Source organism: Phycodurus eques, chromosome 7, assembly GCF_024500275.1.
Source record: "Phycodurus eques isolate BA_2022a chromosome 7, UOR_Pequ_1.1, whole genome shotgun sequence".
Classification (NCBI taxonomy): domain Eukaryota; kingdom Metazoa; phylum Chordata; class Actinopteri; order Syngnathiformes; family Syngnathidae; genus Phycodurus; species Phycodurus eques.
This window is the reverse complement of record NC_084531.1, coordinates 27,433,307-27,452,354: the sequence shown is the minus strand read 5'-3', so window position 1 is coordinate 27,452,354 and position 19,048 is coordinate 27,433,307. Positions and strand designations below refer to the sequence as shown.

At 41.0% G+C, this 19,048-nt stretch overlaps 2 protein-coding genes across 2 annotated transcripts in view; both read left to right on the top strand.

Moving 5' to 3' along the window:
- The window catches only part of LOC133405062 (LHFPL tetraspan subfamily member 6 protein), a 58,721-nt gene extending 56,585 nt beyond the window's left edge, over positions 1 to 2,136 (top strand). The window contains exon 4 of the mRNA XM_061681706.1: positions 340 to 2,136. Coding sequence (XP_061537690.1) covers positions 340 to 458 — 119 coding nt within the window. The 3' untranslated portion in view covers positions 459 to 2,136. The remainder of the gene's footprint in view (positions 1 to 339) is intronic.
- Positions 2,137 to 13,556: 11,420 nt separating this feature from the next.
- Positions 13,557 to 18,618, top strand: nek3 (NIMA related kinase 3). Its single transcript, XM_061681774.1, is given in 13 exon segments — positions 13,557 to 13,788; positions 13,902 to 13,995; positions 14,377 to 14,387; positions 14,389 to 14,475; positions 14,804 to 14,887; positions 14,972 to 15,039; positions 15,142 to 15,228; positions 15,872 to 15,926; positions 16,875 to 17,075; positions 17,167 to 17,272; positions 17,516 to 17,765; positions 18,206 to 18,319; positions 18,448 to 18,618. Coding segments are annotated over 13 exon segments (1,335 nt in total). The 5' UTR covers positions 13,557 to 13,671; the 3' UTR covers positions 18,509 to 18,618.
- Positions 18,619 to 19,048: the final 430 nt, after the last annotated feature.

Genomic DNA, 19,048 nt, shown 5'->3' with positions numbered 1-19,048 from the left:
TTGAGCAATAGTTGAACTATCATACCCACTTGTGATTTCAAATTTAGTTATCCATCAAGTTGTTGTGTATATGTAATGCAATGATGAGGCGATTAAACATATTTATGGTAGCTCAGTCATAATGGCCCTCTGAGGCCTGTGACAAAAATGAGTTTGACATGCCTAGCCTACGCCATCCTCCTTGCGAGTGTTTTCATTGTGTATTTGGCAGCTTGTCCCGCTCACTAAATCGGTGGGTGCGGGTGAGTATGGATGAAGAGTACCCCCTGCAATAAACGGGTTAATTGTACATCCCCAAATCTTTGCGTTAACAACTAACAGTCTACGTTCCCTCCACAGGTTCCTGCCAGATCGGCTGGGCCTATTACTGCACGGGAGCCGGGGCGGCAGGCGCCATGCTGCTGTGCACCTGGTTGTCGTGTTTTGCCGGCAAGAAGCAGAAGCAGTACCCGTACTGAAGTTCGGAGGAGCCGGCATTGCGAGCGGCTCCAGTGACACGGCGTGACGGCGCTACTACGGTGTACAGCGAGGGACAAACTGCAGGGACTCTTTCATAATGCAGCACACATACACAAAGAAGCGCATACACGACTCTCAGAAGCTTAGGGATGCAGTGAACCCCAGCATACTTGTGGTTCGGCATTTGCAAATTCGCAAATTTGCTGATTATTTTTTTTTTTTTTTTAGCTCAGGACGAAGCCGTGTCTAATTCAAAAATATTGCTTTGGTATCATCTGGTGGCATGTTGGTGCCAAGAACTATGTTGAACTAAGGGGAGGAGCTTCATTTAGTCATGACACATCCTTGTCTAAAAGAAAAATGTGCTTTGCAAGCCACTTGTGCCATCTGTAGGCAATTACAAACCTTTTTGAGTGGGCACCCATTACTCGCTGATTTTCGCATTTCACGGCAGGGCCCGGTCTCGATTCCTACGAGCAGAGGGGCTTCACTGTATTCGTCTTTCAGGTGAAATTTCAGGATGAACCTAAAAGCCACTACTAGAACCTTAACAGATCAAATCACTTTGAGGTTCTCTAAACTTGTGATTGTTCAACTTTTAACGTTTCAGAACCTTTTGCACAACTGGTTGTTCTGAAACAAGGAACTGAATGGCAAAATTCGCAACAGGTGTTTGATCCATGAAAATTTCCAAGGACGTCCACTTCTTTGCCTTTCTGTGACTCTTCCAGTCTCTCTGCACCTCTGTTGGAACCTGCGGACAGTGGCGGTTTCTGTTATGTACGATATATGTGGCCTCACTGGGCGGCATCCCCGACCCCCTCAAAAAATAAATGTAAAATGGTTGGCTTTTGTATTGAGAGTCTGCGCAAACATTAACCGTTTTCAAGGATTTTGCTAATAAATAAAGTGAGAGGGTATCAATGTCAAGGAAGTAGTATTTGGGGGGAGAAAATTAAAGGTAACTCGTTGTCGGTACGAAGGAAAACAACAGCACAAGACAAAAAACGGTAGGTAGCAGGTGAATAAAACACACATACGAACGACTATTACCACTTTGGTGAAATACAAACAGCAGACAAACTTTGCGAGTGAGTTTCGGGTCAATTCGTGGATCAAACATCTGTTGTGAATGTTGCCGTTCTGCTCCTTCTGAGAGAAAGTCGAAACAAAAAGTATTGACAAATTGAGCAGTTGGAAATGTGCGTTCAAAAGTTTAAAGCGGCTCAAATTAAATTCACCTGTAAAGGTTGTCGTTCATTTTTAGGTTCATCCTGAAATTTCCCCCAAAAGTGTATTTTCACGCACAACTTTGAAATCTTCTCTTAATATGTGGACCAACCTGTTTGTAATGCTTTATTTAACGACTTCTCTTTCTCTTTGACTTTCCCTCTTGATGTTTTTGTGTCCTGTGAAGAAGACTTAAGTCAGAATAATTTTTCTGACTTCATTGTACCGTGAAGTGTTCCTGTGTCTTACTCGCCTTAAACACCACCTCCCGAGATGCAATAATCCCCCGACAAGCTTCTCCAGCTCCCAGTCCCCTTCAAAAGAAGGATGTGTATCATATATGTTGTGTATGATAATGTATTTTTATCATAATAGCACGTTTTGTTTGGTTTTGTATTCACGCCTCAAATGATTCTGTTTTGTAAATAAATGTTTATGGAAAACGTGTTGCGTGGTTGGTGCGAGCTCACATTCCTAAAACGCTTTTTCCCATGACCTCCTGATCCTCTTCAGTGCCCATGGGAGAAGCAACGCCTCCACTTCCCAATCGATGCGGAGGATAAGGACAGGCGGCGCTCTCGGAATAACTTATATCGACGTGCTCGATCCGGCGACCTCCGCTCAGATTTATTTGGCTTTTGATCAGCAGGCTCCAGACGAAGCACCTTCAGCCGCCGCACGAGTCGACCTCCGTTCAGATTGCGCTTCGTTCACTGGCTATTTGAGACAGGCGTCCATACGTCAGCGATCCCAATGCAAAGTCAGCTCATTTACATCTGCTTAGCATGCACGTTTCCTCACAATGAGCGGCAATTCCCTACCTCCCCCCGCCCGAAATAATGCCACTCTAACCCTCCCCCCTCTGCTCCGTTTCCGCTTGTTAGCGTAGCGCTTAGGCTTTATTCTCGGCTGATTGACCCACGGGCACAGCGGATGCCTCGTCAGGACAATTTCGGGGTGTTTGAAAAGAGAAATCTTACATTTTCATCAGGTGTCATGACTGTAACATGATATTGTTCACTTTAAACACCCTATTTCTTGCTTAAGTCGGCCTGTTTTGAGGGCCGGCCTTGTGTCACGAAAGTGAGCGACTGTATATCTCAGTACTCAAAAAGAAAAGAGAAAACATTTTCTAAGGATCCCCTCATAAGCTTAAAGGCATATACACATAACTAACCTGTTCGACTAAATTTCATAAGAACTAATAAGTTGAAAGTGAGGTTGTTGAAATTGGTAGTTACAATCATTTATGTATTTAAAAAAAAACAAAAAAACAAACAGGTGTAATCTTATGAGAATAAAGTTGTATTTATTATGTAATTAATATGATATTAAAGCCAAAATATCAAATGTGCGGGGGGGGGGGGGGGCGGTCACATTTTAACAAGTGCCTTTCAAAAATATAAGGTTAGTCTCGTAACACTAAGCCTTTTATGCTAACAAAAAGATGCCTTTATTCTCCAAAGGTTTTTTTTATATTCCTAAAAAAAAAATACACTACTGGTCAAATATTTTACAACACGCCAATTTTCAATTGTTTTTCATTATTTATTGATTGATTTTTAATTGAAAGTAAAAACAGAAAGGCAGCCTCCAGACTTCAACCCCGTCAAGTTCAGTTTGGGATGAAGTGGACAAATACTGACAAGTGCCACACATTTATGGGAATTTATCCAACTGAGTTGGGCAGAACTTTCTGACTATTTTTTATTTCCATTGTCAAAAGATTGCCACAAGTGTTCAATGAGTTTTGAATACCCTTTATATATATATATATATATATATATATATATATATATAGATTGATTCCATGACTTCTTTCGTATCTTGTATTGTTTATTTGGACTGTGCTTCCATTTGAGAGTATAATTATACGCTAACTGCGATTGGCTGGCGACCAGTTCAGGGTGTAACCCGCCTCTCGTCCGAAGATAGCTGGGATAGGCTTCGGCACGCCCGCGGCCCTAGTGAGGGTAAGCGGTACAGAAAATGGATGGATGGATGATACATTGAATTGCGTGAATTTCAATTTTTAAAAAACAGAAAATACATTTTGACCGGTAGTGTACGTTTTTTGTTCTCAAAAAAATATGCCGATTGTTCTCCAAGAAGAAGAAAAGAAAAATGCGTCAACGTGCTAACGTCAATATAAAAACAATATCACTGCGGCTTTGCTTACTTGCCTTTTGGCTTAGACATGATAGTGTTGCAGACAGTGGAGTACGGCCGTCGCTTAAAAGTGGCTCTGGATCTTCACTCAGCCTGGCTGCCATGTGACGCGCAGAGAAACTCTGTGGGGGCGGTTATTCTGCAAATGAGGCAAAATGTGCAGCCGTAATTCGCAAAATCCAGAACTGCTCACTCACGGACACATTTTCAGAAACAAGCAGATGACAAGAGATGATTACTTGATTGTGCAATTTCACACTTGATGGTCGCCAGGCACTCCAGAGACCCCAACTATTTGCATACAAGCAATTAAAGTCAACTTTCCGTCATATGTCCCCTTAAAATCCTCACGCGGTAGCTGGAAACGTGGTAACAGGCTAGAACAGCTGCTCTTGGAGGACGCTCCCTGGCGAAGGGAAAGTGTGGCATTGAGAGCAGCGTGTTATCTTTGGGCCACACTTGAAATGTGGTGAACTCATCTGGGCTGCGCTTGGTAAAAGAACATTTCTATCGAAAATAAAAAGCCCGTGAAGTGCGACACCACATCTGCTTCACTTTAAAACCGTGACTGGAGCAGTCAAAACAGTCATCCAAGAGGAGGACAAAAGACAGGCTCCAATCTTGCTCTGAACACTTGCCAATTGCCCATTTAATACCACCTGTAAAAGCAACCATTTCACTGCCTTTTTTTCAATGTCACTGTTCTGTAAAAACAGAAACGGAATATGTGGGGCAAAGTTATATTCCTACACTATGGACTATATGTATATATATATATATATATATATATATATATATATATCGTATTCTGCAATATTGAAAAGGGTGCAAAGTTGTTGTTTTTTTTTAGTTTATAGGCTTTCTCTCATTATAAAATATATATTGTTGTGAGTTAGTAATCGTAAGTAACAGTTTGTTGAATGCTTCAAATAGATCGCGTTAAACTCTTCTTCACCATTTCAGTTTTCCAGATTTTTTGGGGGCTAGAAATCGACGCACTTTGGCCCCAAAATGAGTCGTCCCTCCCCAACTATATAAGAACTTCAATGCTTTCATTCGCATCAGCGGTTGTCTGACGCAATTACGATGTGCCGCTAGCTAGCTAGCTATGCCTACGCCCCGAGAGCACATCTGGCCATTTTTATAGCGCCTCATTGTTGGCCTTGAGTGTGCGCACGTCATGTAGAGAGTCAGTTCAAAACTATAAAAAGTCAGACGTGACAGCAAACGTGTAGACATCCCTGCTTTAGAGTGCCTCGTTGTTGCAGCATGGAAAAGCCCCGCGACGACCAGGTGGCATATATTCCAGCCAGCGGAGGCTTTAAATCGATATGTTTTCGTGGCTCAAGCATGCAATGACGTGTAGACATCAGAAGGATGCTAGACGAAGTAGCATCCATTTTTTCATGTCGTAGAAATGGTATTTGATTGACTGTTGACAGTTGAATTGGGCGTGGGTTCAGTACATTCAGCGAACACGCCCACAGTGTCTGAGAGTGAAGACAAATACAGTAAACCCCCACCTAGTTCTCTGTTCACAAATTTGTGGGGGTTTTTTTCTGTTGAACCTATCCTTAGCTAAAATTCCGTAATTCTCATTTTGTGTTCTGAAATATCCCACCAAAGCCCTGGCTAATAGGAAAGTAGTACTTGACGTCAAAGGAGCATGTTGAAGTGATACAGTGGACGCCCCGCATACTTGCAAAATTTAAAAGAAAACAATCTTTTTCAATGTTTTTCTTTTTGTTTTTTCTTTCAAAAATGCTAATTGGTGGTTTATTCCCATGTATTTTTTTTTTAATTTTTTTTTGGGGGGGGGGGTAAAACATTTTTTTTAATGCAATCATAATGGCTGTCAATTATCTGCAGATTTTCTCTATCCGCGGTTCTCGACGAGACACATCTTTGTATCAGAGAAGTTTAGCCCGGGTTGTTAGTGGAAGTTGCTTTCATGTATCTGAAACCCGTTTATATTTAAGGGTAATTTTTTTTTTTTTTTTGCTCCGTGTTGTGAGAAAAAAATGTAATTACGACCAAGCTTCAAATAATGATAAGGTGATAATGCTGGACATTTATAGTCTATCGAATTGGCAGTGAGGCTCTTCCATCAGAGACCTCGGCAGCCCGTTATATCCATCAGTTAATTCTTTGTAATTATGTTTTTCCCCCAACAGAACTACAGCGAGATAATTATTACCCCCAGCTAGTCTTTGTGCTCCTTCGACACCAGGCTGTGCGAACATATTGCATTATTTATACCGCCGTTTCCGGTGTGATGAGGAGCCATTAAAGCAATCGCGAAAGCCCGCTTGGAGACTCCTGAGACTTCCGACCTCGGTTGTTTTGCGGTACATAATCAGGGTGTGTCATAGTTGTTCACTTTCTCTTGTCAGAACAGGTCTATAGTCTTGTTCACTTGGTCGGTTTCTCCGCTGGTTCGGATTGAGGTCAGCTCGTATTCTAAACGCACGTGAACTGAGTTTGTTTGGAACTAAAATGACTGAGACCACATAGAAGTGGGGGGGCGGTTTTAGACAAAAATCTTTTTCGAATGGAAAATGCCATTTCTGTAGATATTGCGTTAAATGTGTATATATTGAAGAAGTGAAATGCTGTTGATTTAATCGGAAGTTAAAATGGTTTGAATTGCTTGAGAAATGTGGAAGGAGATAAATGTGTTCAAAAAAAATCTCTTAAATTAGGGAATTGTTTTGTGAAAATGTGGGAATGTGTTAATATTTAAGAATTCGATTTTGAAGAGGTCTGAATTTCGAGAATGTAATAAATAGTTCCTTACATGTGCTGAAGACGTTTGAATCGTTTCAGAAACGTAGAATGAAGCCGTAAATAACAAAAATATTTCTTAATTTGAAAATGTAAAAATGTGGGAATTGTGTACATATCCTGAATGAGCTGAACAGTTTGAATTTGGAATGTGAAAGAGGAAGAACCCTTTTGTTAAATGTCTCATTCACATGAATAGTTTTGGTTTGTGTGGAAGATGTGGAATTGTGGGGAAAGAATGGTAACAGACATGTCCTGACTTTTGTGAATCTTTTGAAGTCAATGTTTTGAACCAGTAGAGAAATGTGGAAGGAGTAGTATGTCAAAAAATGGTGGAGTAAAAAAAATAAATAAATAAATAAAAATACAATTACAACCGCAAGTGGTGATGCATGGGCCCTTTTTCACGGTTGAAACCATGTTTGTCAAAGTATAAGCCTTTGAATTTGCCCAAAATGGCTGACTTACTGTTCAATTGTGCGGCACATGTCCTTGAGACTTTTTCGTGCGTCCTGTTATGATAGACATGTCCACTGAATTGAGTATTGATCGGTGAAACCGGTGACCGCGGCGGAATTTTTCTAACTTTCCAGCGGAGTGAGTCTGGGTGGTCGTGTTGGAGACCCCTAAAATAAATACTCATACATTTTCACCAAGATTGAATGGTTGTTTTACCACAAAGGCAATTCAAAAGAATAATAAACATGACAATTCCAAGAGGGCCTGGTGCTCGAGCCCTAATGAAAACTGCGAGGAGCAATGAACCGGCCCTCGCAGCTCCCAGCAGACGGAGGATTTATATCTTGCGTTATTGCAAGTGTACATTCCTGACATTAAGGGGCGCCTATGAATCTCTTGGACCCTCATCGCACATTTGGTCCAGCTTGGACTTTGTGGAGTTATTACAGTTGACATCATGCCACACAAAGATCAAACCTATAATGTTTTGTCATTTTTGTGTCAGCCATCTGTCTAGTATACGTGATTCAAATTTGGTCGCAGTTCGTAAAGTTTGCCTTGGAAGGACTCCTGGGGGAAAACATAAAATGGCCTCTTTAAACCAAAATGTCAGATTTCTTTGTTTCATTTTGGTCACGACTTCGAGAGAACATTTTTGTGGGTCTTACTCATGATAGACATGCTGACCGAATTTCATTTTCCCCATGACCAAACCTGTAACTTGCTTTTCTTGTTTGTCAAATCAATTTTCCCCATTAAAATGAAGTGAAATGTCATTAATGCATTAAAGCCCCCCCAAAATACTTTTTTTTTTGGTTATGTTTTTAATGAATAAAAATAGTACTGTATTGTTCAATATTTACATCTCCATGCTCCTGGCGTGTGTTTTCATTTCGTATTTGTGTGCTTGACTGCTGGACCCAGTCAATAAATGGATAAAGTGCATCAGTGAGTGTGGCCCGAAATGTAAAATTCGATTTGAAAGATATTAAGGCAGAATTTTAGATAGCTCCCATATTAGAATGAATGAAATTAGGGTCAGTAAATGTACAATAAAACTGTTCATGTCGATTAACTTTTCGAAAGCATTCAAAGATTCCGATGCAAGAGGATCGTCCATCATTCTAACAATTGGAATTCTGCCAGTCTCGGTCAAGGTCCGTATTTATACCCGATGGTTAAGCTTAATGAGATCTAGAATTCCATCTAATAAAATTTCCAGTCAAAGTCAGACGCTTCCAAGATTTGACACTTTGATTGCTCCATTGGTGGAGAACTCCAGTCACATGACTTGACTGCAGTCAAACAGACATTGTTAATTGTAGAACTTGGGACTTGATTGGTGAAAATTTAGGAAAGACGCGCAAGATGTCGTGTGTTCGATTCCAGCCGCTGCTGGTCTGAAGCTCGAGAAAAAAAAATGAGCGGCTTGCGTCAGGAAGGGCATTTGGCGTTAATACTTGTGCCAAACAATTCATGCGACTGGCAACAACAACTTGGGACTTGCTTGAAACTTGGTCAAGACTTGCACATATCGTCGCTGTCGGGCGGAATCCTCGCAGCTCCGAATTCACCGCATTTTAGGAAACCAAAAAAACGCCATCTTGCTTGAAAGCGGGTATTACGGTATACCTTATATTGCTATCATAAACTGTCAAACAGCAACACGAAACACCTCCACATAATCACGTTCAATCGCTAATCTAATTCGATGAAAACAAGTCGCTAATTTATTCCGCTATCATTAATGAGAATGGTATAGGCGGATATTAATCTGCATGCGGCTGGTTAGAGCGTCTGCCTCACAGTTCTGAGGACCTGGGTTCAATCCCCGGCCCCGCCTGTTCGGAGTTTGCATGTTCTCCCCGTGCCTGCGTGGGTTTTCTCCGGGCACTCCGGTTTCCTCGCACATCCCAAAAACATGCATGGTAGGTTAATTGAAGATTCTAAATTGCCCGTAGTTGTGACTGTGAGTACGGATGGTTGTTTGTTTGTATGTGCCCTGCGATTGGCTGGCAACCAGTTCAGGGTGTACCCCGCCTCCTACCCGAAGATAGCTGGGATGGGCTCAAGCACTCCCGCAACCCTTGTGAGGATAAGCGGCTCAGAAAATGGATGGATGGATGGATGGATAATCTGCATGCAAATTTACCTTTGTGGCTGACGGGCTTCCTTCTGCAATGAAGCATTACAGCTATGTTTTTTTTAACAGAGCAGGCCGACTCAAATGTATCTAAACTAATTATTTTCACTTGTTATTGTCTCAAAAAAAAAACATGTAGTGTCATAATCTGTGTTTTTCTTCAGATTATATTGAGTTTTGTTTCATGTTTTGCCTTGATTTCCTGTGTCCCACGTTCATGTCTTCTTGCTCGTTAGGTTTTCATTTCCACCGGTTCTCAGTAGCCCTGTTCCTTACGTCTACAAATCAGCTCCCTCCAGCCACTCATGTCTTGTCCAGGTGTGCCTCATTGTCTCGTCAGTTATCTAGTCATGTTATATTGTCTTTTTGTGTGTGAGTGTGTGTGTGTGTGTGTTTAATTAACAGACCATGTCGGGGCTGACTAGTAGCATAATAGAGTAATAGAAAAATATTAACTTGACCACATTTGGTCATACAGGGTTTGCGCCCGACAGCAACAATATGTAAGTTACTCATATTCTTTAAATCATCCTGTGTACTGGCCCACAAGCAGCTATTTGGGGGGGGGGGGGGGATTTTAGGAGGGGATATAAAGACATGAGGTTAGCGGACTCGTATTTAAATCGGTTTTCAAGAGCTCAATCTGTATTTAATAAGGATGCCCGCTCCTATACAATGCTCCAGTCAAGCACAGATCGCTGCATCCTCTTCCGCATATAGAGACGTCTCCATGCGAGACGATTGCCCCGTGTTTAAAGGGACTGACAGGAGCCACTTCGATTGGACAAGATTGAAGTCGTCAGTGAACACGCCCACACCAACCAACACAGACGTTAAAAATTTAAATGCGCTTATGTACGCTGGTCTATGAAATTACTAACACCGGGTCTAGAACACCTCACAGAGTTAAATCAGTCACAAAAGATGAGCCCATAATGTACAATAATAACAATACTCTTAATCCGGGTATTTTACTGGCCACAAACAGTTTCCTGTCAAATGATTGTAATTTTCACAAACAAATCCTGCCTTGATTCCTCACGTTAAAATTGTTTTCTCAAGCTTGCACGAGCCCGGCAATAATTATATTGAGGAAATGCTATTTTGAGAGAGACTTCAGCCAGCTGCTGCTCAAGTTCAGCTCAAACTACTGACAGCTGCTGTCAAAATGTTCACGCCTTAAAAGATGGATTAATCAATTCTACGGTCAGACAGCAGGTCGCCTTTAAGGTTATTGCGGCTGTACTTTCTCGGTGATCAATCATTCTCGGGGCCAAGAAACACAGTGACCTACATTCAGAGCGCTAGTAACTTTTCTCCGTGAACGCCAGGATGGGGTGGCATGGGGGGGGGGATTTTCCCTGCATCAAACACACGCAGTGGAGTTCAGGAACTGCTGCCTCCATGAGTTAAAATGCTTTTACGGTAAACTCTTGTCAATGTGCAGGTCACCATTGACGAATTCACTTATTCGCGTTTTTCTTTTGTGGAACCATCAATGTCGTATGTTATAGTGACGCTTTAACCAGTGAATATTTGAACAAAAAGGGTGCATCAGCACACATAGACGGACAATATACTAATACTCACAGGTTTGTTATCCTCTGCAAAAAATGACTAATATTACTGCAGTTTACTGAGCAACGAGCACTGATGTATTTACTAACACACACAATTGATTAATCATGATGCACAAACAGACGGCACGGTGGACGACTGGTTAGGGCCTCTGCCTCACAGTTCTGAGGACCGGGGTTCAATCCCCGGCCCCACCTGAGTGGAGTTTGCATGTTTTCTCCATGCATTTCGGTTTCCTCCCACATCCCAAAAACATGCAGGGTAGGTTAATTGAAAACTCTAAATTGCCCGTAGGTGTTAAAGTTGAGTGCGAATGGTTGTTTGGTTATGTGTGCCCTGCGATTGGCCGGCAACCAGTTCAGGGTGTACCCCGCCTCCTACCCGATGATAGCTGGGATAGGCTTCAGCACTCCTGTGACCCTTGTGAGGATAAGCGGCTCAGAAAATGGATGGATGGATGATGCACAAACAGTTTATTGCTTTACATTCTATGTAATTATGTTATTAATGTGTGTTTTTGTAAAGTACAGTACTGTAGAGTGCTAATTTTGTTATTGAATAAGTTACTACAACAGTTTTGGTTGATGTTTAATAGGGGGCTTGAATGGATTAATGGCATTTTCCATTTATTTCAATGGAGAAAGATGATTTCAGATGTTTTGAATTACGAGCATGATCATGGCACAAACTACACTCATAAATCAAGGCACCACTGTATTAATATTACCCCTGGTTGTCAAGGTAACAAAAGTCGGATTCGCCACTGGTCCAGCAATACAAGGGCTTGGGGTTATATTATATATATTAACAATGAGACTCCTGGGAACTGTTTTAATGTAAATAATTAAATAAATAAATACATAAAACATTCATAATATGTTTCTTTTAAAGAAAAAGAACTGAAACAATCCGCGTTCAACCCGTGAAGGATAAACTGCTAAAGAACAGCAATAGCAAAAATCAAATCAAATGAAATCATTACTGGGTGGGGGGGGGGGGGGTGGGGGGGTCAACAGGTGCTCTCGTGTCATAGAAAAGCCATAAAAACGCCGCCGCCTGATGCTCAAATGGATCTTGGAAGTCGGCAGAGGAAGTTTGGATCGAAGTTTCACTCACGACACATTAAACGGCTTCACTTGATGTGTCGGGATAATGAGTTCCGCCTTGTTTCACTTCGCCCGTCTATTCTTTCTGAATCGCTGACTAAACAGGGAATATGGCCAACAATTAAGAACTCCTCTAATTACTCTAATTACCCTAAACACAAACCTCTTGTTTGTCTTTTACTGAACTGTTCTTTCATTGTAATTTCTCTGGGAAAAACAGCCATTCACGAAGGTCTTGTCAAGAAAACATGAGCTACTCATAACATTTGAGCTAATGCCTAGCTAACATCTGGTCAAGCCTAAAACAGGGGTTCTCAAACATTTTGGGTTGAGGGACAACAAGAGATTTCCCCCCCCCCCCCCCAAGGACCCTTTAAAGTCCTAAATTCAATCCAATACATCTCTCATGACATTAAAAGCCAATAAATTAAATGTTTATCCATTGTTGCTAGCTGACTAGCTTCTGCTAACAACATGGCTGCAAACAGACAGGATCGAGTTAGTAGAAGCGCAGTCAGTGTTGCCAATTTAGCAACTTGTTGGTATTATTGATATTTTTCCGACCCTTCTATTGATGGCGACGCTTACAGAATCGGAGAATGAAGATATTCCCCGCCCGTGGTCTTATTTAACAGATGTGGTCGGCTACAAGAATGCTACGTGGCAAATGCGTTGTCTTGCGCCTAGACTAAAAACCACCAGTTTTTGGCGTTCCAAAAAAAATTCACACTCAAATTTGTATTTTTTCATTGTTTGTCAGTCAGCTTCCAACATTAACAAAGCTATGGGAACACAATGTTTTGATAGTATTGTAGTGTTGTTTTTTTTCCCTTCTAAGTACAAGTGCTATGAAAACCAATAAACAATTATGTGTGCAGAGAAGTATTTTTGTCCCAAGTTATCAAAAATGTCATATAATATCGTAAAGCTTCATTTTGACTTCTTACCTTTGTACTGAAGCTCATTCCTTTTACTTACAAATTGCAGTTGAATCCGTAGCTACTTCTCATTGTAGCAATCTTTTTTGTCTCCATGGCGTCGCTTCACCTGTTCACATGATGTCATAATTTCAACTCATAACTCATTATGTTGAATTTAGTGACTTCGTGTAACAAGAACAAGCACGGCCTAACAAGGACTTGAACCCTGTACCTTCAGATTAAAAGTCTGATGCTCTACCGAGTGAGCTATCCGGACTCTACGTTGTCATTGGACATCACAATTTATAAAATATCCACGTGGTAAGGGGGCCCAGGCAATTTGTTTAGCATGACGTGACCCTCGTGAGGATAAAGCGGTACAGAAAATTGATGCTTGGATGGATGGATGGATGGATGGATGGCTGATGAAATGTCAACAAAATGAACATTTCACTGACACGTAAACAGCCTTCCTTCTTTAGAAAAGACCAAAGCTTCGTTGGATCTGTTACAGCTCTCATGGATGCGATATTGTTGTTATTGTTTTTATTATTATTACTTATTTGTTTGACATGTCTCTATTTTTTGTATCATTATTAAATATAAAGTTGGAAATATAAAATGTAATACTCTGCCGCCATCTTACGGCCAGACATAAAAAAGTGCATTACGTCACCACACGTCATTCCACAATACGGAAGTAGCAGCGAGTTCCATAACAACGCTTGAAAACAATCATCGCTTGGCTATACAATAAAACTAACCGTTTATTGCCAGCAGTGAACTCAACTTAAATGTTGTGTTTCGTCCTTTTTTTACATCGATGGAGACGTATTCAGTGCACAAAGTCATCGGTGAGGGGTCTTTCGGTCGGGCTTTGTTAGTCCAGTGTAAGATGAATCAGGAACTATATGTGCTCAAGGAAATACAGCTGCCAAAGGTATACAGAAACATACTTCATATGTACAAAAATCGTCTATTTTTTTTTTTTTTAGTATAAAATACAAATCTTTGCATCTAAATTGACATCAAGTTTCTGTTAAATGTGTACAGAGTGAGTACAGGCAGGAGAAGTCAAGGAGGGAAGCTGTCCTGTTGTCCACCATGAAGCATGAAAATATTGTGGCTTTCCATGAGGCTTTTGAAGGTAGGTGACAAAAACAAAAATGTAAATTGTAAAAGTAGGATTGATTCAATTCCTGTACTTAAGTTAATGTAACAAAGTACGGACTGAAATGTACTTGATTCCAAAAGTAACATTCATGTTCTACTGTCAATTACACTATATGCAATAAATACCCGTTTTAACAACATGCATTCGATCAACTTAACAAAAAAATAACATATCTGCACCCAACATAGTTTATTTTATTCATTTGCACAGTGCTGATAAGATGGAAAAAAAGTAGAGTAACAAAGTTTTGTATTTTTATTACTTCCCACCACTGGAATGTAATCACCTCATTCTGACATTGTGTGTGTGTTTGTGTGTGCCATGTCACCGTGTGATGCATATGTGTTTGTGCAGCTGAAAACCTCATTGTGTATTGTGATGGAGTACTGCAGCGGAGGAGACATGCTCCGCAGGATCCAGCAACAGAAGAACAAGCAGTTCCGTGTTGATGATGTAAACCCTCGTTAAGTTCAAATGCAGTGCACCTTCACAATTTGGTGATCGAGCCCAGACGCGAACAGCAAAAAATACGAGTAAAAATGGGTATATTTTATACTGCTCTAAACTATGATCCCAAAACACTTTGATTCGGAAAAAAATGGGAGAACACTGGTGTGTGTGTGGTTGCTTTGCAAGCTGCCAAACGACCAATTATATTCTCTACTCAGTGTTGTGAATCGACAGGGGTTCGCTGTACTTCTTTTTGCCCATTTAGACAAAAAAATAAAAATCAAAAAATTCTATCAAATTCTATCTTTTTTTTTTTTTTTTTCCCCTTTAGATCTTGAAATGGTTTGCTCAGATGTGTGCCGGCGCCAAGCATATCCACGATAAGCGCGTTTTGCACCGAGATCTCAAGTCCAAGGTAAGTTTTTCAAGCAGCGAAAGCTCCAAAGCCAAAATGCCCCCAAGAGTTGTGCGATATGGAAAAACACGTGTCTCTTTCCAGAACATTTTCCTCACGGATAACGACACAATCAAGCTCGGTGACTTCGGCTCGGCGTGTGTTCTGAGCAGGTAACTTTACATATGAATTACCTGGTAATCTGCGGTAAAACTTGAGACTGTCCATCCTGGTCGCATTCGAGACGAAGCGCAATTCAATTTTTCACGCTGCAGCTCTAAGGCGTACGCCCGTACGTATGTTGGGACGCCGTATTACGTCGCTCCGGAGATCTGGGACAACAAGCCGTACAACAATAAGAGGTATAGTAGGTGCTTTCGAATCAGTTATCATGCATGTACATTCTACTAACAATTCAGTAGTAATAATAATAATAGTACAATACTATTATCATGCAGTGTTTCTCAAACCTTTTACACTAAGTAACCACCACAAAAAAATACTGCCAAACACAAAAATAGTGAATCAAAAACTAGGCAGCGGTTTTATTCCGAACAAGTATATTTATATATACCTATATAGCCACTACAAAATTATGCCCAGTTTGAAAAGTAACACTGCACTTAAAAATATAGGAGGGGGAAATAAATAACTAAACTTAAACAATGATAGAAATAACATGTATTTCCCATTAAAGTTCAATACAATTTGTAGCTAAATAAATGTTTGAAAACAAACCGTTCTAAAATATGAAACATTAAACTGTATTGTACTTTAAAGTTTAATACAACTGAACTAAACTGTACTTAACAAATGTCCTGTGCTGCATTAAAAAAACTAATTTAATGTTTACGCCAATATAACATTCAGTGATTCTTCGCTTACCACTAGAGGGAGCCCACATGCCAGCAGTACGATGACCGTTCTTGGAGAATGGATGTGTGGATTCTTTGTTCATCCTGTGAGCGACATTACCAATATAACGAGGTTTTGTATATTTTTCAGTGACGTTTGGTCTCTGGGCTGTGTCCTCTATGAACTATGCACACTGCAACACCCGGTAACTCCACTTCTCTTAAACTTCCTGTTGCGTTTTTTTTCTTCGGAACAGTGAACGCCTGCATATTGGCAATTCGATATTTCAAATTTTCCAGTATTTGCTGACCAACTCACCTATTTGCTGTTTTGGGCCTGAGCACAAAAACAGCACTATTGAACACTGAAGGATAGGTTCCCCAAACAATCGGTGATTTCGCAAATACTGAACCCTGATTATACTGGCATTCATTGAACGGTGGTGACTTGAGATACAAGTGACTCGACTTATGAGTTTTTCTAAATACAAAACAGCAGATTGGCATATGATGAACAATTCTTCAAAAAAGAGGCTTCAATCTGTTTAATGCCACTGCAAGTTGAAATTTACTCAACATAAGAAAGGGAATTACCTGTTGTGTTTTGAAACAACCACGAAGCTTTGCCTTAATAGCGTGTTTAGCTTAATGCTAACAAACAAACAATACAAAACACCATAGACGGGATAACCAATAGGCCAAACGATGTTAGAACCCTTCTAGCGATGGATATTTGAACACAAACGGTGGAACAAAACATATAGACTGACTATATAAAAATTGCCGCACACACCAGAAGGAGCAGCACAATGTCCACTGAATTGAAACAAAAAGATCTTCACATTCTTTTTAATTATGTAATTACTGCATGTTTAAAAAAAAAAAAACGATTATTGGCATTTTCATTAATTTCACGGAACAAATTAAACTGGTATCTCAAGGCACCACTGTACATACATGTGACCTTTTTGTTTGGTGGTGTTTTGTTAATTGTAAAAACTACGCCTCGGCTCTGTCAAGTTTTGAAAACATCATACCAGACGCTAAATTGTGAAACAATCGTGTTTTCGTCATTGCGTGGGAATGAAGCATGGCGACAAAGTTTGATGACTCGCCACGACACAGCAAATTGTCTTAAATCTCCCGGTGTTCAGTTCCAGGCGCCCAGCTGGAAGAGTCTGATCCTAAAAGTGTGTCGTGGGGCGTACCCTCCGCTGCCCGGGCACCTGCCCTTCGAGCTGCAGCTTCTGCTCAGGCAGATGTTCAAGACGGACCCCCGGGACCGGCCGTCCCTGAGCACCGTCCTGAGCTCCCACCGCGCCTCCAGACTGCTGCGAGCGCATCTGCCCTCGCAGGTAGCGTCCCGCTGTGTCGCGCCACGACCCCTGACACGCCCCTGTTAGTTCAGATGGCCGCGCAGCTGAAGTTGAATTTCGAATGTCAAAGGCGATACAGGCGGCGGAACGGGGGAGGCGGCGGAATCCGGACGAGGGGAAGAAGGTGCTTCAACATTTGCAGGAGAAGAGCTCGATCCAAACCACGACATTGGAAGGTAGCGTCCAAAAGACGGGGCGGGGCTTTTGTCGTCATTCGAACAAAATATGTAGCAACTAGTGAAAGTGGATTTTTCAAGGGAATGGAGAAAAGGATGCCTATAAATTCTGACATTCTCGCCTGTTTGTGCATCATGATGAATCAATTGTGTGTGTTGGGGAGGGGTATTTATTTTTTAACTGCGGGCCACTATTTGAGGAAAAAAACGGTACATGACATTGAACAATCAGCGTTACCGCAGGTGCGGAGGTTCACGGCGAAGACCGAGCCCCGGTCCCTCGAAGGCGGTGGGCCGAGCCCTCGGAGACGGCGCTGCAGATGTTGGCCAACGCCAGCCTCCTGTCGACCGATGACGTCGCAACGCGGGTCCCGGAGGAGGGACGGCGGCGGAAAAGATGGCGGCGAGACCCACCGGAGAGGCTGCTGAGTCTGCTGGGGAAAGCCGAGCTGAGTCCAACCTTCAGCACCTTCGTCATCCACAGAGAAGGTGCGTCGCGGTGCCCGTGTCACTCAATACAGCCTCAAAATCCGCTGGGTGGTGCTGTGCCACACCAGTCCTGTAGGTGGCAGTATTGCACTATTTGTGTTATTTTTTTATTTTATTTATTTATTTATTTATTTTTCAACAACTCTTATCTGCTGGATCAGGACAGGGTTTAGGGTTTCAAAGTAGGGTTTCTAACACGGGTTAGGGATTCAGATTAAAGTTAAATTCATGCATTAGGGTTCGTTTGAAGATAAAATGTGGCTTTAAAAATAAGGTTTCAAGCATGGAATAGGGATTCCAATTAAGGGTAAAAGCAAGGGTTACAGTTCAAATTAAGGTCTCAAGCATGGGTTATGGTTTCAAAGCAGGGTTCTGGCTATAGCTTCAACAAGAACCCTATTAATTTTTAATTATCCATTTTTTTTTTTTTTTTTAGGCGAACAGTCCCCTGGTTGGCCCACTCTCCCAGCCTCAAGGCGACGACACAGACGGCCCCGAACAGGAAGTTGCCGTGGACGACTACGACCGCCTGCAGCCGCGCTCCGACGACGATGACACGTAAGCATTTATTGTTCCTGTTATGACGATGTGGCCACATTATTAGGTACACCCGCACCATCAGATGAGATTGAAGTTTTATGGGATGTGTGCATGTCTTGATACGTGCCATTAATCTCTTCCCGCAGGGATTTTGAGGAAGAAGCTCTATGTGACTGGATGGGTCAACTGGAGGAAATGCTGGGTTAGGGTCCTCTAAAGGAAATTGTCCTCTTTTCTATTATATATTTTTTAATTATTTAAAATGTAGAATATTAGTGATTTGACAAAATAAAGTGGAAAAAATAGACACGTTTCAATTCTGCTTTGAGTATTTCAGTATTTGGCCTCCCTATTTTATTATTTTTAATTTTCTACCTATAATTTTTACCTTCATTTTACATTTAGATGAGTTGTATTTTAATTTAAATTTCATTGACACAACAAAATTAAAACATATAAAAATAAGAAGAAAATAGTAATGTGACGTACTGGCACTGCCTGTTTTTTTTTAATATAATTTAATTTGACATTTGAAAGATAATTTATATTTTTATTGACTTAATTTGAATGCCTATTTTATTTGTTATTTTGAATTTATAATTTGAGTCATAATAATTACTAATACAAATAAATGGTACTAACAGAAATGAAAACAACACTATAAACAAGCAAATGGCTGCATATTATTTTTAATCATTTTATATTTACAAATAACAAATATTAGTCATAATTATAAACAGACATGTG